The sequence below is a fragment of the Camelus dromedarius genome, chromosome 7 (assembly GCF_036321535.1).
Source record: "Camelus dromedarius isolate mCamDro1 chromosome 7, mCamDro1.pat, whole genome shotgun sequence".
NCBI lineage: Eukaryota > Metazoa > Chordata > Mammalia > Artiodactyla > Camelidae > Camelus > Camelus dromedarius.
This window is the reverse complement of record NC_087442.1, coordinates 203,238-223,908: the sequence shown is the minus strand read 5'-3', so window position 1 is coordinate 223,908 and position 20,671 is coordinate 203,238. Positions and strand designations below refer to the sequence as shown.

The window sequence follows — 20,671 nt, the reverse complement described above, 5'->3', positions numbered from 1 at the left end:
TGGAGGGCGTTCACAGTGAGTCAGTCTCCAAGGAGAATGCTCAAGTTTGTAATTTGTGAGGACAACATTTAATGTTATAATTTTATGTTTGGAAACAAAAAATTAAACCAGCTCTTTCTGCTATACAAACAAAAGAAAGCTAATGCTCTGAAATTTTTCCTGGCTGTGAGATTGAGTGACGCCAGTCTGCCCTCCCCAGGCCGGCTGCTCTGACGGGAGCCTCAGGCTGCACCAGCTGACGGCCGAGCTCCCACGCCTGCAGTGGGACCACAGCACGGGCGGCCACGCCATAAACGGCCTGCACTGGTCCTTGACGAGACCTGCCATGTTTCTGGTCTGGGACGATGCGTCCTGCATTTACGTCTGGGACCTCCTGGAGAGCGACCTGGGTCCCGTGGCCAAACAGTCCGTCTCCCCAGACAGGTAAGGCTTGAGCCCTCACGGGTGATTTCCTGCAGAAGCATCACTGATGGTCTTTCTTAAGTTACATATAAGGCTACTACACTTTAAAGTGTGGTTATTTGTATTTAAATATATATAATATTTTTATATACTTAAGCACTGTCTTAAAAATCACTTTAAAGTGTGTCTGTCTGATATTTAGCCTAAAATAGTGTGTGGTTAGAGAATTCACTCTGTAAATAAAAGGAGCTTTTTTCTTCTTAGCACCTTGTTTATTTACTAGTTTATTTACTAGTCTTATAAATTCACGCACATTTGAGCGGTAGACAGAGTGTTCCTTCTGCGTTCTGACAAGGATGCTCCGTGGAAGTCAGGAGTCAGGGACTTCCACAGAGACGCAGTCCCCCTGCCCCAGGCAATTGGGGGCCGACTGCACTGGGGCCCGTTCCACACACGCGAGAGCTGGCTTGTCACCCGTGTGCTCTAGTAATTCCTCATCTTTGTTGTTTTATGAGCATCAGGAAGAGTCCTCCTTGAGACCACTTTTTCCATTCACCATTCTTTTTTTCTTAGATTTTATGTCTCTTGTCAGTAAATCCTCCTTCTGTGAAGGCTTGTTACAACCTGGAGGATGGGGACCACATCCCTTTTGTAAAAGAAAGAAGATAAAAAGTGATCAAAACCAGAAGATCATTTGACAGAATGTTAGGGGCATACTGATAAGATATGAAAAAAATTAAGAATCGCGTTTAGGTTTAGTTCAAGTAGTAGGTATACTTACATTATTCTAATTATTAAAAAATTACATCATTAAAATCCAAACTGTAATTTGCTTACAAACACATAATGCTCATGCAGTTTATTCCAAAACGTGTCTTGGTTATTTAATAAAACGTATTTGTCTGTCATTTATTTATTTATATTGAGGTGTAACTGACATAAAACATGCTAGTTTTAGGTGTGCAACGTCGTGATTCGGTGTTTGTGCACGTTGTGAAATGATCACCACCTAAGTCTATCGCCTCACGTAGTTTCAGGACTTTTCTTTCTGTGATGAGAACTTGTAGTGTTTAGTTTCTTGGCAACTTTCAAACACGCAGTTCAGTGATACTTAGCTACAGCTGTCGCACTGAACGTCCCGTCCTATGGTGGTTCCTTTACCACTGGAAATTTGTGCCTTCCTACCCCTTCACCCCCTTGGCCCACCCCCGCCCCTCCCTCTGGCCACCACCCGTCTGGTTTCTGTATCTGTGAGCTTGGCTGGGTTTTCTTGTTTGTTTCGTATATAAGCGGGATCATACAGTGTTTGTCCTTCTCTGTCCAGCGTATCTCAGCATACTGTCCTCAAGGTCCTTCGATGTTGCAAGTGGATTTCCTTCTTTTTATGGCTGAATAATATTCCACATGTAATACGTGTACATAACGTATTCTTTATCCCTTCAACCACTGATGGACACCTGGGCTGTTCCCATGTCTTGACTATGTGAACAGTGTTGCTGTGAACACGGGGCCACAGATACCTCTTTAAGGTCCTGTTTTCGTTTCCTTTGAATACCTACCCAGGAGTGGAACTGCTGGATCATATGGTAACCCTTTTTGATTCTTGAGGAACCTCCAGACTGTTTCCCGCAGTGGCTGCACCAACTTGCATTCCCACCAGCGGTGCATGAGGGCCCCCTTTTCTCCACACCCTCGCCGACACGTGCTGTTGTCTGTTTGATGATGGCCGTCCTGACACGGGTGAGGTGACGTCTGTGTGGTCTAGGTCTGCATCTCCTTGATGACCAGTGGTGCTGAGTGCCTTTTCATGTGGCCGTTGGCCTCTGTGTGTCTTCCCTGGAGAAATGTCTGTTTAGATCTTCTTTCTGTTTTTAAATTGGGTTGCTTTTGCTTTTGTCTTGAGGGGTGTGAGTTCCTCACGTGTTTAGGATGCTAGCCCCTCAGCAGGGGTGTGGCTGCCGGACGTGCTCTCCCGTCCGCCGGTCTGTGTCCACTTTGCTGCTCGTTCTCCTGCTCTGCAGTTTTTCAGCTTGATGTTACCCCAGCTGGTTGTTTCTGTGGCCTTTGCTCCTGGAGTCAGATCCAGAAAGGCCATCACCTGGACGCTGTCGCGGAGATTGCTGCCTGTGTTTTCCTGGGACTTTATGGTTTCAGGTCCTACATTCAAGTCTTTAATCCGTTTTGAGTTGATTTCTGTGTGTGGTGTGAGATGATGGTCTGTCCAGTTTTCCCATCACCACTTATTGGAGACTGTCCTTCCCCCACTGTGTATTCTTGGCTCCTGTGCCATAGGTGAATTGACTACATATGAAAACAAGTATTCATTGGGTCCTTCCTGTGCGCCCCTATGGCTGCAGGCACCAGGGCTGCGACAGTGAACTGGTCAGTGGGCTGCAGTCCCCGTGGGCTGACGGGTGATAAAATGAAATAATGTGATGGGCTCACGTCCTGGGGCCTGGGGGGAGGGCTGGGGGGTATTTGGGTTGTGGGCCCCGATGGGGGTTCCCTGCCACTGAGACCCCCACTGCCCCTCGAGGGGCTGCCTGCTCCTGCAGTCTACCAGCGTGGCCTTCAGGTCTGGCTCCGGTCATGGTGGAGAAGACGGGGAGGGGCACATTGTGGCGGGTGTGGTTTAATCTTGGTGATTAAAGCTGTGACTACGTGATGAGGGGTGTTCCTAGGATACTTGGAAGTCAGGGATGGGGAGGCCTCGGGGAGACGGCACTGAACCACAGGAGGACGGTGGTGAGGCTGCAGAGGGTGCTGTGTGGGGACGGGGGTATGGGGTGGCCATGGGGGGGACATGGGGGGGAGACAGGCCTGCTTGGAGAAACGGGGTCGGCGAAAGTGCCCATGGTACAGCGGCCCCACGTGCAGTTCCTTGGCTGGACGGCGGATCTGGAGCTCAGGGTGAGGTCTGGGCGAGGGGTGCAGGTCTGTGGGCTCCCCGTCTTAAGGCAGCACGTCCCTGGTGCTTAGCAGTGACCATCACAGATGTCAGTCCCGCAGTCTCTGGCTGCAGAGACACGTTTCAATGTGGTTTCTGTAGATTTGAGTACGTCTGCCTCGGGTCTGATTTCCATTCTGATGATGACAGACGCTTCAGCCTTCCTCTTCCTTCCCCGGGACGCGGATGATTGGGTGAGTCAGGGTCACACGTATGCTTCTCGGTTCCAGGCTGGTGGCCATGACTGTCGTGGGGGAAGCCGAGAAGACCCGTGGCAGCTTCCTGGCCCTGGTGCTGGCCAGAGCCTCCGGCAGCGTGGACGTCCAGTACCTGAGGAGGGAGTGGGCCACCCCGGCGGGGGACGAGCGCAGGAGGCTGCGCCTGCTCCTGCAGGAGGCCCCGTAGGAGCCGGGAAAGCGCCAACCGCGGGCGCAGCCCTGGCCGCAGCCGGGAGGGCACCCTCGTGTAGACGAACGGCATGTGTTCCGCACGTGGCTCGTTCCACAGGAATGCTACTTCAGTGCACCAGGAAGTAAATCACTGTCTTCGAGTGGAAGCAGCGAGCACTTTAGTGAGAGAGCCGCGCCCGGCTGCTCTTTTCTGAGGACATTTCCACCTATTTTCAGAGCAGCTTTAAAATACTGTCACGTTTATTAAGAGATTTTTAAACAATCCAAATGAAAATGTATTTTTAATTAATACTTTTCTTAGTCAAGCATAAAATGACAGTCACAGGTTTAAATTAAAGGAGTGACTCCACTAAAATGACCTCCCACCTGTGTTTTCTTAATGCTTTCCTGGGCTAGTCCTGCTGGAAATGTCGGGCTGTCCGGTCAGACCGACGTGCTTTGGTGTTAAAGCATTTGCAGCTTTACGTAAAGATGATACTGATAAATACATCCTCTTAATTCTAGCTGTCACAGGGATTCAAGGGCAGGAGGACCCTGGGTGGTGGCCTTGGCAGAGATGCAGTGTTGCCAAAAATAGTCTTTGAAGGCACGTGTGGAGATGAGAAGGGTCCTGCTGGGCGTCTGCGCTGGAGAAGCTTTGGGTGTGCTCTAGTCCAAGAGACGTTGCTGGCGACGGCCTGCGGGCTGACCACACTGCTTGTGCAGAACGTTACCCTCTCTGAATAACGACACTTCCCTGGGCGGGGAGGGAGGTCACCCCAGGTCTTCCTGCTCCTCCAGCGCCTGGTGCCCTTCGCCGGATGTCTTCCCTTTGTACGCAGCCGACACGCAGCTTGTGCTGTGTTGCTTTAGACGGTTCTTTCAAGCATTAGAAGGAGGAGAGGGGAGTTGGGTGGGCCACACCTACTGTGCTGCTGGCTGCGTCCTGTCCCCTCTGCCCGGGGGGGGGCTGCCTTTGACGCTTTTCGGAGGGGAGGAGCGCTGGCAGGCAGCTCCCACTGTTTCTGTCACAAAAGCCTTTCTCCGTAGGTTTTGAAACACGTTTTTACCAGGTGTGGAGGTCTGGGTTGAGAGTTCTTCCTTCAGCATTTTAATGCAAGAATAGGGCTCCGCCCGGGAGTCTTGGAGCCAGAAGGCAGCCAAGCTGAGGAGGACCCCAGGGCAGCCTTGTTGTTGGGAGCAGGACGCCTGCTGTAGGACGGTGGGGGCTCAGGTGAGGATGTTTGGAGGAGGGCCTTGAGCCAGTCTAGTCAGGGCTTGGATAGGGCCTGGGATCTGCTATGACTTCAGAAATCTCTCTTGGCGCCTGAGACGGCGCAGGCCGAAACCACAGGAGAGCACCTCGGAGGGTGAGGGCTGGCTCCTGGAGGCCATCCAAGACCTGTGCGTGGAGGATGCTGGACAAGGCTTCTGAAGGAAGACTCTCCATCCCCTGCTCCCCCAGCCCCTGGCAACCGCTGGAGTGCATTCTCTGCTTCTGAGTCTGACTGTGTGGGGCGTCTCGTGCTCGTGCACGTGCACGTGCACCGCACAGTGTTTGTGCTGGGACTGGCTTCACGCAGCCTCGTGTCCTCCGGTTCATCATGTTGTTACCAATGGCAGGATTTCTTTCTTTTTTGATGAATAATAACCTGTTGTCTGTATACACAACATTGTCTTTATCCATTCATCTGCTGATGGACACTTGGATTGTTTGTATATCTTGACTACTCTGAATAATTCTGCAGTGAACGTGGGGGTAGAGGTAGCTTTCTGTGATTCTGGTCTCAATTCTGATGAGTATATTCCCAGGACTGGATCATACTCAGACGTGGGACTGCTGGGTCACATGGCAGTTCCACTGTTAATTTATTCAAGACCCTCCAGACTGTTTTCCACAGCAGCTGCTCCATTTTATATTCCCACCAACAATGTACAAGGATTCCGATTTCTCCACATCCTTGCCAACACTTGTTATTTTTTTGCTTTTTGATATTAGTCATCCTGACAGGTGTGAGGTGATATCTCATGGCAGTTCTGATTTGCATTTTGATTTGTATTTGATAACTAATGATGTTGAATGTCTTTTCATATACCCATTAGCCATTTGTATATCTTCTTTGGAGAAATGTCTGTTCAAGTCCTTTGCTCATTCAGAAATCAGGTTGTTTGGGTTTTTTGCTATTGAAGTGTAGAATTTTATGTAACTTTCAGGAATTAATCCTTTATCAGCTATATGGGTTACAAATATTTTCTCCCATTCCAGAGGTCACCCTTCCATTCTATTAATTGTTTCTGTTGAAGTGCGAAAGATTTTTAATTTAGTATAGTCCCATTTGTTTATCTTTGCTTTTGTTTTTTGCTTTTTTGGTGTCATGTCCAAGAAATTATTGCCAAGACCAATGTCAAGAAACATTTCCCCCATGTTTTCTTGTAGGAGTTGTACAGTTTCAGGTCTTGTGCTTAAGTCTTTAATCCATCTTGAGTTAATTTTTGTGTATGGTGTAAGGTAGAGGTCTAATTTTATTCCTTTGTGGTCATCTAATTTCTCAATACTGTTTATTAAAAACACTGTCCTTTCCCCTTCGTATATTATTGGCAATCTGGTCAGGAATCAGTTAGCCATGGGTGTGTGTGTTTATTTCTGGGCCCTCTATTCTGTTCCATTGGTCCATATGTGTGTCTTTATGCAGGTGCCAAACTCCTTTTACAAGGCCAGCATTACCCTCACACCAAAGCCAGAGACCCCACAAGAAAACTGCAGGTCAGTATCCATGATGAACAAAGACGTGAAAATCTTGAACAAAATAACAGCAAGCTCAGCGTAGTGGTACATTAAAAGGATCGTGAGCCGTGATCAAGTGAAATCCATCCTGGGATGCAGGGATGGTTTAACATAAGAAAATCGATAAATGTGATGCACCACAGTGACAGAACGAAGCGTAAAAACCACGGCTTCTCAATAGGTGTTAAAAAGCATTTGACCAAACTTAACGCCCTTTTGTTATTAAAGTGACAACAAACTAGATACAGAAGGAATTTACCTCAACATAGCAAAGGTCACTTATCACAAGCCACAGTAATACCATACTCAGTGGTGAAAAATCGGAAGCTTGCCTCTGAGACCAAGAACACAGTAAGAGTGTCCACTGGCCACAGCAATCAGGCAAGAGAAAGAAGTAAAAAGGCATCCAAATCGGGAAGGAAACAGTAAAAAGATCTCTGTTTGCAGATGGTATGATTCTGTATGTAGAAACCCCCAAAGACTCCACCAAAAAAAAAAAAAACCAACCCTGTTAGAATTAATAAATGAATTCCATAAAGTTGCAGGACACAAAAATCCGTTCCATTTCTATACACTAATATGAGTCATCTGAAAAGGAAATTAATGAAACAGTCTCATTTACAATGTCATCAAAAATAATAAAATACTTAGGAACTAACCAAGGAGGTGAAAAACTTGTCCACTGAAAACTACAAATCATTAATGGAAGAAATTAGAGGAGGCACAGATCGTGAAATGACCTCCCCTGTTCATGGATTGGGAGAACTCACATTGTTGAAGTGTCCACACTACCCAAAGTGAGCTACAGAGTCAGTGCTTATCCCCATCAAAATCCAAATGGCAACTTTTACAAAAATGGAAAAAAATCCTAAAATTAATAGGGAACCACAAAAGACCCAGATTAGCCAACGCAGTCTTGAGAAAGAAGGACAAAGCTGGAGGCATCGCACGTCCTGATTTCAAAGTAAATTACAAAGCTGTGGTAACAGACAAACGTTTACTCAGGGAGCTTACAGACTGCACGGGGAGTGGGAGGACGTCGCTGTCCCCACGCACACGTCACCCCGTGAGCAATGTGACAGCCACACTCTTTCCTCTTGTGCCAAATCCTCCTAATGCTTGAGTCAGGAACTGCTAATCTTACGGATTTCCAAGAGTTTACATGTTTGAGAGCTGTTATAACCTCTGCGAGGGATGGAGGGTGGAGTCCTTTGTACCCAAGCCAGCACTTGAGGGAAAGAGCTGAGTGAGGACAGTTTGTTCTCCAGGCCACCCGCCGTCAGGCGGTGGACGAGGAAGGCCACAGTGCCTTGTGAGAGGCTGGCGAGCTGCTGGTCTGCCCTGAAGGGCCCTTGCTCTCCACATGCTGCCCGCGGGCCACCTGCACCCAGACGGCTCATCCCCAGCCTGCGGCTCCGAGCTTCTCCAGGCTTGGGTTCCCTGGAGGCCTGGGGGTCAGAACCCACCATTTCTGCCTGCCTCACAGTCTAGGTGCCTCTGTGCCTGGAACAAGGGATTCCAGGGGCCAACGTGGACAGAGAGAGGGAGGAGGACATGTGGACTAGTAGCAGGTACTGGATTCCCGTCCTGAGATGTTCTGACCCAGTGAGGTGGGGATGGTCCATGGGGCCAACCGACCCATCCCTGTAAGCTGGGGAAGCGGTTCTTAGCAACAAGGCCTGTGCCATTCTAGAATATTCTGCCCTGTCTGGCGCCATTGAAACCCGTCCTTGTGACGTAGGACCAACACCCAGCCACTCTCAACTGCTGATTAACTAAATTAACTAAAGTCCTACCTGCCCAGGGAAGGCCTGCATGGACCAGTGCCCAAGCGGGTCCCTCAAAGCAAGACGTGGCTGGTGATGCTGGTGTTAGCAAGAGAGAGTGCCTTCTGGAACACTTTGTGCTCTGAATTTTTAGTAAAAGTTTAGGCAAAGGCTGGAACAGACCAACAGCATTATTTAAATGCCTCTCAGTCAACTGCTGTTGGCTGCTCCTACACCAGAAGGTCTAATTCTCATCCCTGCCTTGAAAATGAGCAAAGTGACTTTTCAGGCCGTGTATGTGGCAGAGTGTGTGTGCTTCCTCATTTATCCACACAGCGCCCACTGCTTCTGTGCCACACAGTGAGTGAGGACAGACGCGTGGTGGCCCCTGAGTCCGTCTGCCACTTGGCCTCCACACCCCGGGACCAAGGTGAGGCACCGTGTGGGAGGGGGCTCGGGAAGGAGCGGGGTGCGGGGATGTGCGTTCTGACCCAGCCTCGGCCTCCAGGCTGGAAGCTGCAGTGGTAGGTGGAGGGTGTGGCTGCGGGGAGGGACTCGGGAGGTCTGGGCATCCCCAGCCCCCGGAGCACGGCTGACCGGGGAGGAGGCCTCCTTAGCTGATGGACACTCCGCTGTTGAGTGGACGCTCAAGCTTCCCGACTCCGTGGAGCTCTACCAAGCTGCTGCATCCAGAGTGGGAGGCTTCCCCACAGAATCCTTGGTATGCCCAGCAGTTTCTCGTGGGGGGACCGATGAGCCTGGAATCGTGTGGGGTGGGGCAAACACTGAACAAACTGGCTTAAGTCCTGGAGGTGAAGTGACCTGTCCAGAGCCGAACAGAGGGTCATGGCACCCAGGCCTCCAGTTTCCACCTTGGCCTCCTTGCCGGCAGAGAGTCAGGCCACCCTGAGATGGCTTCCCAGAGGCCAGCCTGGGCTTTTAGCAGCCCCTCGCCAGGTCTCTGTCAGGACTGGGTGGTGGTCATACACCCGGCCGAGGATTAAAGCGTCCTGTTGGGACAAGATCATGCCGAGATCCATCAGTAGTAAACGTCAGAGGTTTTCCCCTAATAGCTAATACACCAGGAATTCTGACATGTCACAGGCCAGCTCATCTTCTAACTTTGGTGAGAAGCTGGGGGCTCAGCTCGGAGGGACTGGCCTTGCTGACGTGAGCCTCTGGGCGGGGGGAGGTACACGGCCCCCGAGGTGCCAGGGCAACCACTGTGCCAGGGGAACTGGGTTGGATAAATCTGGGTTTGGTGGTGTTTGCCAAGCCTCAGAGAGAGCAGTGGGGAGGGGTGCTTCGCAGAGAGAACCCCTCCTCGGGCTGCCAAAGCTTCCAGTTTCCTGACGATGCCAAGACCCTAGAGAGGGGAGACCCTCTGTGAGACAGGGTCTCTGGGCCCCCCGGGAAGGGGCAACGCAGGCAGTCACGTCCAGTCTCTGGTCCGGGGCTTTCCTTGGCTGCAATAACAGGACAACTTTCTATAGTTAGAAACAGGGGTTTATTTATCTCACATGAAAAGGGGTCCGGGACTGGGGGCGGCTGACACTTGAAATCACCACTGTAGAGAGTCACCGTCTGAGCACAACAGGGTGGCAGACGGTTATATTTCCTTGTTGGTAAGTGCTCTGCTTCTGTGACCAGACGGTTCATGCATTTTTGACCGTTTGCCTTGATTCAAGCGGCCAAACGCCAGACCTCCACTGTGATTCACCTGCGAAGGGGAATGACCACCTTCCTGGAAACGTGAAAGCCAGCGGGGGGCCTGGACCTTCTCTCTCACGCATGACCTAGATCTCTCAGCTCCCCTCACCTCTGGGGTGCAGTTGATCCAGCTGCTGAGTGAGGTTATCCACACAGAAGGGCTTCAGAGACAGCTGCTGCTCTGCAGAAGCAAGACGTTACCACCACGTGCATGACACGTGCCCCCGTGGGCCCAGAGAAGCCAGATATGGGAGGGAGGTACTGCCTTTTATAATTGATTAAATCTGAGTGACAAAAGGATGTATAATCCTTAGAATGGAGCGCGCTGATCTGAAAATCAACACCACAGAATTCTAGGAAGTACTCAAACAGTATTTGAAGAGAATAGAAGCTAGTTACTTCTAGTGCCATGCTTTCCTAAGACAGGAAGAGGATGGGTTGGAAGGAGGAGACAATCAATCAGGGTGGGTCAAGACCCCAACATCCCCCAGATCAGGAGCAGCAGTAATTCAGCCCCTTCCCCCGGACTTTGCGTGATTCCCAGGATGTCTGCCTCCCTAGGCATGGAGACGCCCCTTGGGTGCAGGTCTGCGTGTTCGCGGTGAGAGGTGGGGCTGGGAGACCGGCTCCTCCCTCCCAGTACCAGCACCCCGGGATGGGTGGAGGACAAGGCCGTGAGACAGAACATGCGATTGTATTAAAAAGCCAGCGCCTGAAATTTTGCTCTGGACTGGGAGCAACTTCGTAAGAAACAAACGACTTTGATCAAAACTGTAAGATTTCATTTCCACTGAGAAGTGTGGTGATGGCTGGAACTCACCAAGCGCGTTTTGATAATAAATTGTCCCAAGTGTCTTACGTCCCTTGTCTCCAGGTGTTGCAGCCACATCTCAGGAAGGTGGTGCTGACTTCAGAGGAGTGGGGACCCACGGTGACTCCACTCCAAGTGGCGGGAGGGGCCCTCTGTGCAGCGCCCGAAAGCCAGGCTTTGAGAATGTTCATTTCCGTGTGTTCACTGCATTTTTTCCTTCTCGTTGTAACTTCAGTGTCCGAGGACCCTCGTTCGTGCTGGGGATGTCCCCGTGTCCCTGATCCGACGGCAGGCGTGCGCAGCGCTCACTGCGGTGTGTGCTGATTTGTGGTCTATCCTCCCGCCCGGAGCGCAGCCCCCGGGGGGCAGGGGCCCCGTGCTGTCCACATGTGGCCCCAGAGCCCCAGGGACCCTTCACACGTTAGTTGGAAGAAAGGAAGGGTGAATTTGTGAGAGCGAATGAATGGTGCCCCAGGAACAGCCACTTTAATACTGTGTTTTTAGTATTTGTTAATGAATATTATATGAATAAAGGATTCTATAGACAGCTTAAGTGCTTTTCGTCCCCACCCTACCTCCGAGGCATTATCTTTTACAGCTTATCATCAGCGTCCTGTGGTCAAATTATATCCCAGTCAACAGGCACCTGTGATCCACTCTTGTACAGAAATATTTGCTGAAAACCATTTTTTGTTTTGTTTTTTGCTTAGGATAGATGCTTAAGAAGCGAAACTATCTGGTCAACGTTCGTGAACATTTTTAAAGTTATTTCTGTCTTTACTGAATTGCTTTTTTGAACTTTTGGACCAATCTAACCCTGTCAGTAACATTCTAGGCCCTGTCTCACATGGCCAGAGTCAAATATTACTCATTTATTTTTACAAATTATTGTTAAGTATTGGGAAATAAAAGTAAAAATGCATCACTTTGTTCACTTGTAAAGCTGAAGCGTTTCCATGTATCTATTAGCCATTTTCATTCATATGTTCATGGATTGGCTTTTTAAGCAATCTGCCAACTCATCTCTTGGAGTTTTGACAGATTTCTTATTAACTGAACCTTAGGAATGCTAATTCCCTCTCATAGTTCTTGCAAACACTTTTCTATATTGTTATTTGCCTTTTAATTTAGTTTATGGCTTTTTTTTTTTTTTTGATGTGCAGAACTTCCTTAAAATGTTTCTGTGATAAAATGGAGGATTTTATTTTTTTTTACTTAAGAAGAGTTTCTCAACTAATGATTAAAAAATTCCCCAAATGGTGATGTAATTGTTTTGGTTTTGATTTTAAATTTATTACTACCTTTTAAATCCATCTGAGGTCTGTATTTATCCATACTGTGAAGTACTAGAATGTATTAACTTTCCTTTTTTGGTTTTAAAATGAACTTTGATTCTTTTTTTTTTCTGAAGAGGAACCTCAAGAACCCCTGGTCGGGTAAAGCACCGTCAGCCCCGAGAAGTGCTGGTGGGACCCACGTGGCTGGTAAGGAGCCGCGTGACTGCCGTGGGCCTCTCCGGGCTCAGGGAGCAGCACCGGTCCCTCCTCACACATGTGGCTCAGACTTACCTTTCCCAGGGGCCGGGGAAGCCTGGAGTTGTGCCTTTACTGCGAGGGGTATGTCCAGTGGGACGGGGCCACAGATACCAGCCTGGGGCCTCCAGTCCGGGCAGTGCCCCTGACTCTTGGGGAACAGCAGACACGGGGTCTTAGAGCGGGCGCTGGGTTGCTGGAGGGGGACCTTGTGGTCAGACTGCTGGGCTGGGAAATATTTGCTTCATTTGACCTTGGGGCCAAACCAGATCCATCTGCCATTTGAGAACAGAACTCTCTTAATGGAAAGATCCCATCCAAACAAAACTAAACATTTTTCTGAGGAAGAACTCTGGAATTTCTGGTCTGGTTATTTCTCATTCCACCCTGATTGCTATGGCAATGAGAATCTTGTGCAAAGGCGGATGGCGGGAGCCTAAGTGACTTGCTTGAGAAAATGAGTCACTATTTAAATTGAGTTTTGTTTTGTTTTTCTCATAGAAGTAAGTACTTCAAATGTATTTCCAGGAAAATAAACACGAGGCCTATATGGTTTTGGCCTAATCAGACATGGCTGCCCACCTGCTAGCCAGACCTGCCAAACCGCGGGGCAGTGATTGCTGCCCCCACCATCTTCCTCCGGGTGCGAGCTTCACAGCCACCCCTCCAGGCCTCCCGGGGCCTTCCTGTGACCTCGCCTACCATTAGGGAAATTTTTAATGAAATCTTGAACCTCTCAGAGACCTGTTTTTCCTTCTTTAAGAGCGTAAGTGCATGTTAACACATCTGTGGTCACTACTCCTAAAGCAACACCCACAGGCCCCTGGGCTCTCCGTCTGCAGCTGGTTTGCCCTCTCCCTGGAGGAATGACTGTCCCGGGTGCTTGGTGCAGGGGCCCTGCTGTCCTCTCCTATGGCCTTGGTGTCCCTAAATGCAGGGTTGTCCTCTTACCTCCGGCACAGCTGCCCAGGCCACTAATCCCAGGTGTGCCGGGACCACACCCCGCAGCCCTGGGGGCGCCTGGGCTGCTTGTCTTCAGGTACAGAGGCCTCGTGTTCACCACCGTGTGCAGACGAGCAGCACCTGTGTGCGCTGTGAAGCCAGATCTGGAAGGAACTGGCTCAAGACTCCCTAGATCTGGGTTCCCTGGAAAGATCGAGTGGGGACAGTCTCCAAGGTTTTCTGCTTCTGAGCAGAGAGGAAGCTAGCAGGGAGACGTCTGCACGTCCCCTTCCCTGGGAACAGAAGGGGCAGGCAACCCTAGGCCTGTTTGTTTCTGTGTCTCGACACATCCACTCCTGAGTCTGTAAGTCCTGATGAAGTGGGAGACGGGTGACTTTAAACTGGGGCCAGATTGGGGAAGAATTTGAGGGGAGCAAGATTCAGCAGGGAGCAGCTGAGAATCTGAGGCGGTAAAGAGGGGGCAGCCCCAGGTAGAAGATGGCGGGTGGAGCTGGTGAGGCCCTTCGGTGAACCGGGCGCGAGGACGGGGTGATTCTGAGGCTTCTGTCTTGAACGCCTAAGAGGAAACAGACTGGCGAGAAAGAGTGCTGCTTTGTTCTTCCCGTGAAGTAGAAGCTTGGGTCACCAATTCTTCTGATTTTCTTTTTCCTGTCTGTGTTGTACGTTCCAAAGTCTCCTCCAAGGATTGCTTTAGTTGTGCCCTACCAATTTTGATGCACTGTATTTTTGTTCTCATTCAGCTAAAAATATTTTATAATTTCCCTGAGATTTCTTTGTAGGTCTGTTTAGACAAATGGTGTGTAACTTTTATTATTGGGTATCTTCTGGTTAACTTTTTGTTATTGACTTCTAGCTTAACTCCATTTTGGTCAGAGGAACTGCTCTGTATGGTTTTATTTCTGTGAAGTTTATCAAAACTTGCTTTTGGGCTTAGCATGTGGTCTATTTGGTGAGCATTCCATGTACACTTGCAAAATACACAATCTGCAATTGTTGGCTGCTGTGTTCTACATGTGTTCTGTATGTATATGTTCTGCATATGTGTTCTGCATGTGTATACATGTTCTGTGTTGTAAACATGTATGTTCTACATGTATGTTCTCAATGTTTGTGTATGCTATATATGTGTTCTCTGTATGTATATGTTCTATACATATGATTACACCAAGTTGGGTGATATTTTTGGTTAATATTTTGTTCAAATTTTCTACATCCTTACTGGTTTTGGGGGAAGCTTGTTCTATCAGTTACAGAGAAGTGTGTTAAAATCTCCAGCCACGATCGTAGGTTTGTCTGTTTCTTCTTTCAGTTCTGTCCATTTGCTTCCCGCACCTGGCAGCTCTGTCACTAGGTGCCTGCACACTGAGGACTGCCGCCTCTTCCTGATGAGTCGGCCTTTGTTGCTGTGAAAGGGGAAGGTGCTGTGTGTGGGACGGGTACGGGGAGACATCGATGTACAGGCGGAAACTGGAGTCTGGGCCTCAGGAAGAGATGCCACGCTGCCACTGAGGGCACACCAGCCCTCGGCCCTGTAAGTGGCACTGCTTGAGTTAGGTGAGCTCGCTGTTTGCTGTTCCCGGTTTACTTGCTCAAAAAGTGGCTGTCCTAAATTTCATTCCTAAATATCCTTGCTAGGTGAGTAACTGGACCATGTAATTTGTACTGCACTATTAATGGTTCGCTTGGCAGAGTTAGTGACCACCGGGACTGCGGTGGAGGGAACTGCAGGCTGACTGTCCACGAGCTTCCTCTCAGGAGCAGTGAAGTTCTCAGAGTACGCAGCTGTTTCTCCCTCCCAGGACTCCAGCCTTGTTCGAGACTGCCCAGCGGTTTCTGACTCCTGGGAGCCACCTTCCCCACGCCAACATCTCCATTCTGTGGTCCAGCCACAACTTACTTAATCACGCTGTAATGAGTGAATAATTCTGTTGTTTCTAATTCTGTGACGCCGATATCATAAACCGCATCATGATGACTGTTCTTACACATAAATTGTGTGCACAACTGAATGCTTAATTAGGGAAAATTCCTGGAAATGAAATTACTGGGCCACGTGAAATGAACGTTTTAAAGTTAGAATGTGATTGAAGTTTATAGAGGAAACACAGGTAATAATTTGCTGTATCGTATGCTAGTTGCTGTATTGTGGTAATACTGTGACACAACAGAACCATTAAATGCAAAGATTATCGTGTTATTCCACATAATGGAGTTGTAACCTTACCTCAGTTCACAGAACAGTACCATATTCATAGGCAATTATGGGATCCAGTTTTTAATTTTACTTATGAGGGGTGCAATCTTTTCCTCATTCTTTTTGTCTTTCATAATTTTTGTTCATTAATTATCTGTTTCTGCTGGTCAGTTTTCTAAGTGTTGACATTTTTCTTACTTACTTATTAGCTCCTTGTGGGGAAATCACCAGTCCTTCCATAACAAGAAATCGGGACTAGCGGACAATTACTTGGCTCTCACTGGGCATCAGCCTGTTTCCAGGGCTCCCACAGCCGACACATTCTGCCCCACAGAAGTCGTGAGGCTGGGTGTGGCTCGGGGTCTAGTGAGCTAGACACCCAGCTGCTGCTCCGAGGGCCCCTCATCCAGGCACCTGTGGGCTGTCCTTGTCCCTCGTGGGAGCCGCCACAGTGTTCCCTGCACGCTTCTGCTGGGACATACTCCCTGAGTCAGACCCTTGCTGGCTGAGGGAGGGAGGTGGGCCTGGGCACCAGTCACATCCTGGCTCACCTGAGGGCCAAGTGCCAGAACGGGGCTGGGGACAGACACCCAGAGCCCCATCACTACCTGGACGCTTGCCCCATCCAGAGGGGGCCAAAGGCGGGTAAGGCAGGGGCGAGTCTCAGCCCACTGGGAACTCTACTCAGATGTACTGACAGGCCAGCAACACAGGAACACATTTACTTGTCTGGTTTATTTTTGCAAACAAACATCCTTTCAACTTGTTCTTGAATGTTACTTAGAAAACGCTCTTGAGCTGTCTCCCTGGCATGGGGCGGGCAGACAGAGGCACATGGAGGTCACCCTCCCTGCCAGGCCCTCTCGCTCCGGGGGGCATCTTGCTCAGGGTCGCCCTGCGCTTCTGTGGGACAGGGGTGTCTCCTGAGCAGTGTCGCGGGTCCGTTGCTCCCTCCCCCACCACCTCCAGGGACTTCTTGTGGTCAGGCCGCCTGCCTCCGCGCCCCCTCCCGGCACCCACCACCGCTGACCCAGGTTCAGGTACCAGGCACCTCGCGTGGCCACCTGCAGGCCAAGCCGGGCTCAGCCTTCTCCCCGTCCCCTTGTCTTCCCGGGGTCTCATCAGTGCGGGCACAGGGCTGTGGGCATGTGAGCAGGGCTGTGAGCGCCCTGGACGCGGGTGGGATGCAGACAGAGATGCTGTTGGGATTTAAAGAGAACTCGCTCTAGCAGCCGCCCTACCGCCCTTCTGCAGGGCAGAGGGTGAGGCCCAGATTATTCAAGAAACTTACCAAACCACGTCCGCGGCCCCCCCCCCACCGTCCCCCACCACCAGTCACCTCCAGAAAAGCTGCCCCAAGGTCGTTCCCTAGCCCTAAAGCCTTGGGAAGCTCCCAGCTTCCAAGAAAGCCACACTTGTCCTTTTGGGCAGCACTGGTGGCGCCTGCTCTGCCTCTGCAGGGCTGGGTGTGGCCCGCCCGGCAACCACACCAACTACACCTTTGCTGTATTAGCTTACTTCTAGGTCATTCCCTCTTACTCCCCCACCAACCTTGCTCCAGGCCCACCTGCCCTAAAACCTTTCACTCCTTTGCTGAACTCTCAGCGTTGTCTTCTGCAAAGCCTTGCACAACCTTGTGGTCAGATGGACAGACAGATGGACACAATGCAGACCAGATGTGGTCGAGGGTCTGCGAGCCACAGTGACGTCCATGCATCAAAAACAACGTTAAGTTACACTCACGTCCTTCACTTGTGCTTTCTGTACAACACGGGCACCTCGTGGGTTTGGGGACTCGTGGGCCCCCTTTCCCATCACCCCTGCTCAGTGCACAGACTTGCTGTCTCCGGTGCTGCTCTATTAAACCGCGCCCCCCTCCTCCCCGGCCAAGAGGAAACCCTCTCCACCCGCCTCCTTCCTACAGCCTCCCCACCTCAAAGCCTTCGAGTCTGTCTGACCAGGAGGGAGGGAACAGGAAGACCTGGGAAGCCAGCCCAAACCCTTTCCAGAGGGTTGGTAGGCAGTGCCCCCTGTAAAAGCCCCTGACCCACATTCACCAGTGAGTTTCGTACACACATGTGCAGAAACTGGGACTAAATTTACAGATGCCTTACACACCTACAGCTTCTGTAGAACCAAGCACAAACGTTACTTGGGTTTTCACTGCTGGCTGATAGATTCGGGGAGACACTGTCTGCCTTTGCCTGTGAAAGTCTGCAGGACAATGAGGCACCTTATAATGGGGTTTCAGTAAAATGGGTGTCTTTAGATCTGAAAGGGTTGTAATTATTTATGCTATGTTTGAAAATCACAAATTTTACGTCTTCTGGCCTCACAGTTGCAGTTGTTAAAACCATGTGAGCTCGTGTTTCTCAAGCGCACTGAGTGTCCCTGCTGCTGCTTACGCTTCATCACCTGCCCCGCTCAGCACACGAGGGTTTGCAAAATCCTGCCTCCAAGAGCGAGCGGCTGCTTGGTCTCGTTTTTCCGCAGTGATGTTCTGACAGCTTTTTTCCCCTGTTGCTTCCTCAGGGTCAGGTGCTGAACATCAGGCGCTTTAACAAAGATCCCAGTGCCACCCCAGGGTCAGTATCCGTGCTGAGGCCCACTGTCCAGGGCTCGGTCCAGGGCACCCCTGGGCAGGCGGGGGCGGGCTGTTGTCAGGAGCGAGGGGACCACCTACAGCCTGCCCCTGATTTCCTCATTACACCTTCAGGGAACACAAAGGAAGTGACAGGCCCTTTTCTTTCCATCTCCCAAAGAACACTCTTCTGTATAAAAGGTGCCCTGAATCCTCTGTGATGTCCACAAGCCAAGCGGGGCCTCGTAGAGGGCTGGTGGTTGCAATGCAAGCACATGATGATGACACACCGCCTACTGCCTCTGCTGAGTCTCGACCCCGTTTCCCAAGAATAAAGGATTAATCTGTGACCTTCCAGCAGGGACTGCATGGGGGGGGGGCGGCGGCCACCTGGAGGAACAGACGGGCCTGAAATCTGCCTCAGTGGGTCAGGCTGAGGCTCAGCTTTGAATCAGACTAGACAACAAGCTTCCTGTGGAAAAGAGGTGCTCGCCGTCTCCAAGACCAAGGATGGGCAGGTTGGGGCAAGGTGCAACCATAACACCAGTGGTGCTGGCGTCCACCCAGCCCCGGCGAGAGGGGAGCTGCTTCAGCCCTTCCAGGGCCAGCACCTGCCTGGAGCCCACTCCCACTTCTGGGAACTGATCTCTGGGACACCAGAGCGGACACCTATATGCTCAAATGCTCATCAGCAGTGGTGGATGGACTAAACCACGCATGGCCGTGCCACGCAGCTGTCAGCAATAAGGCAGGTCTGTGTGCAGACAGGCAAGACCCACACAATCCGTCTTAACTAAAAAAGCAAGTTGCAGAGACTTCTATACAACATGATCCAATTTCCATGGAAAAAGAGAAGAGAAGGAGGGAGAGGTGTGCACAGACATCGAGGAAACTCGCAACATTTACCTCCAGACCAGAGAGAGGCAGACGGAGGATGGAATTCAAAGCCTTTCACTTTTCAGGTTCTATCTACCTATATCAATATTTGAGGTTTTGTAACTCCTCCATGTAATTTCTATAACCTGAAAACCTAAAAAAAAAAGCCATTTAAAAACTGCCATTCTTGATGAGAAAGGAAGGTGCATGCTACTTCCGGCTGCAGAGAGGAGGTATGTTCCCCAGAATGGCTCCTGGGCACCTGCCGGTCCTCACGTCAAGCACTCTCTTCCTTTTGATGAGTCTGGAACAGGTTCCTGCCTTACCCTAGTCCTCACGGAGGCCCTTTCCACCAGCAGACAGCTGACAGCTACCATCACCTGCAGCCTGGGGTGCGGCTCTTAGAATCTCACTGGAGGCTGGTCCGCCTGCTCAATTCTCCAAGTTGGGCCTCCAGAAAATCTGCCTTGTAGCAAGGTGCTGCATTCCTCTCGGAATGAAGCAGTTTGGTTGAATACAGAGTTTCCTAGAAATAGATTTTGTATGTCTGTGGCACAAATGGGGGTAGACAGGTGTGCACACATGTGCACACACATAAATGCACACTAGCATGTGTGTGCTCAGCCCTGCACCTACTTGGCAGGTTCTCAGGTTCTGTGGAGCTGGGGATTAGATGTCGGGAGCTGCAGGCCCCCACCCTAGGGGAGCCAGGTGCATCGCCCCCACTGCTGACCGGCTGCTGTAAGGAACATGTCTCTGCAGGCTGCATAAGTGCCCTAGGGAAGGTGGCTGCCATGTGCCCCCCTCCCCACCCTGTCCCACATCCAAGCCCTGCTGCAGACGTGAGGAGATTTCCTCTGAATGTCCCCAGCTCAAGGCCCTGGGGCCTCAGGATTTGCTGCTCAGAGTCACTCAGCACACAGACACGGACCGGGTTTTATTCAAGTGGTCAGGCATGGTGGCTTGGGGACATTCCACACATGGTTACAACACTTTACAAAGACATATGTTGACTCTGATCACCTGCTCCTCTGCCAACAATGAGTAACACTCACTCTCCCCTCTGCTCTTCATTGGTCCAGACAGTCCAGTTTCCGGCTTGCGGCCTTGGAGGGCCGTCCTGGGAACATGTCTGACGTCCGAGCACAAGTGACCGTCCCAGGTTATGGGGGCTGGCTCTCCAGTTGGTCGTGTGGATCTCATCACAGCAAATCTTCTGAGTCAGGGACCCCGGCTCCAGGGTTTCTGGGTGGTTCCTGGACACTGCCCGCTGCTCTTGTTCAGGCTCCCCGTAGCTCGCGCCAGCCATCCTGGTCACGGGCACTCGCACCCAGGCCTGTGATGTCTCAGGATGAAGACGCTGTGGCCTCACTGCTAACAGGGACCACTATCATAAAGAGGTTGGAGAACTGGCAAAGCAGTTGAAGCAGCTGGACAGGGTTGTGAGCAGAATGCCTGCCGGGGGGGGGGTGCCCTGGACAGGGTGTGGGCCTGCTTTTCTCCGCACCCCCCCATCCCCCGCCCCCGAGGCCACTCAGCCTCTCTCAGACCCACCAACAGTCAAAGGAGCCCAGGCGAGGATAGCTGCTTGCCAATACTGGATAGGAGCTTGATACATTTTAATCTTTCATTAAAACAATTCTCCACTTAAACAGAAATGACTTCAAGATTATTCTCATTAAGGAGAGAACAGGTTTCCACCCCCACCAGGTAAA

General features: G+C 50.7%; 2 protein-coding genes across 4 annotated transcripts in view; one reads left to right on the top strand and one right to left on the bottom strand.

Moving 5' to 3' along the window:
• Positions 1–11,806, top strand: part of DYNC2I1 (dynein 2 intermediate chain 1) — a 50,500-nt gene extending 38,694 nt beyond the window's left edge. The window contains exons 24-28 of one of the 3 annotated variants that reach the window (XR_010381498.1): positions 200–423; positions 6,432–6,502; positions 8,010–8,094; positions 8,626–8,719; positions 11,046–11,112. Coding sequence is in view for 1 of the 3 variants with exons in the window: in XM_064487136.1 (XP_064343206.1) it covers positions 200–423; positions 3,580–3,754 (399 nt within the window). In the remaining 2 variants the exon portion in view is untranslated. Of the gene's footprint in view, positions 1–199; positions 424–3,579; positions 6,306–6,431; positions 6,503–8,009; positions 8,095–8,625 lie in introns of those variants that run through there. The other 2 variants (XR_010381499.1, XM_064487136.1) reach the window with 2 other exon arrangements.
• An 8,072-nt stretch (positions 11,807–19,878) lies between these two features.
• VIPR2 (vasoactive intestinal peptide receptor 2) overlaps positions 19,879–20,671 on the bottom strand; it is a 64,039-nt gene continuing 63,246 nt past the window's right edge. Inside the window, exon 14 of the mRNA XM_064487135.1 lies at positions 19,879–20,327. The gene's annotated coding sequence lies outside the window, so the exon portion shown is untranslated. The remainder of the gene's footprint in view (positions 20,328–20,671) is intronic.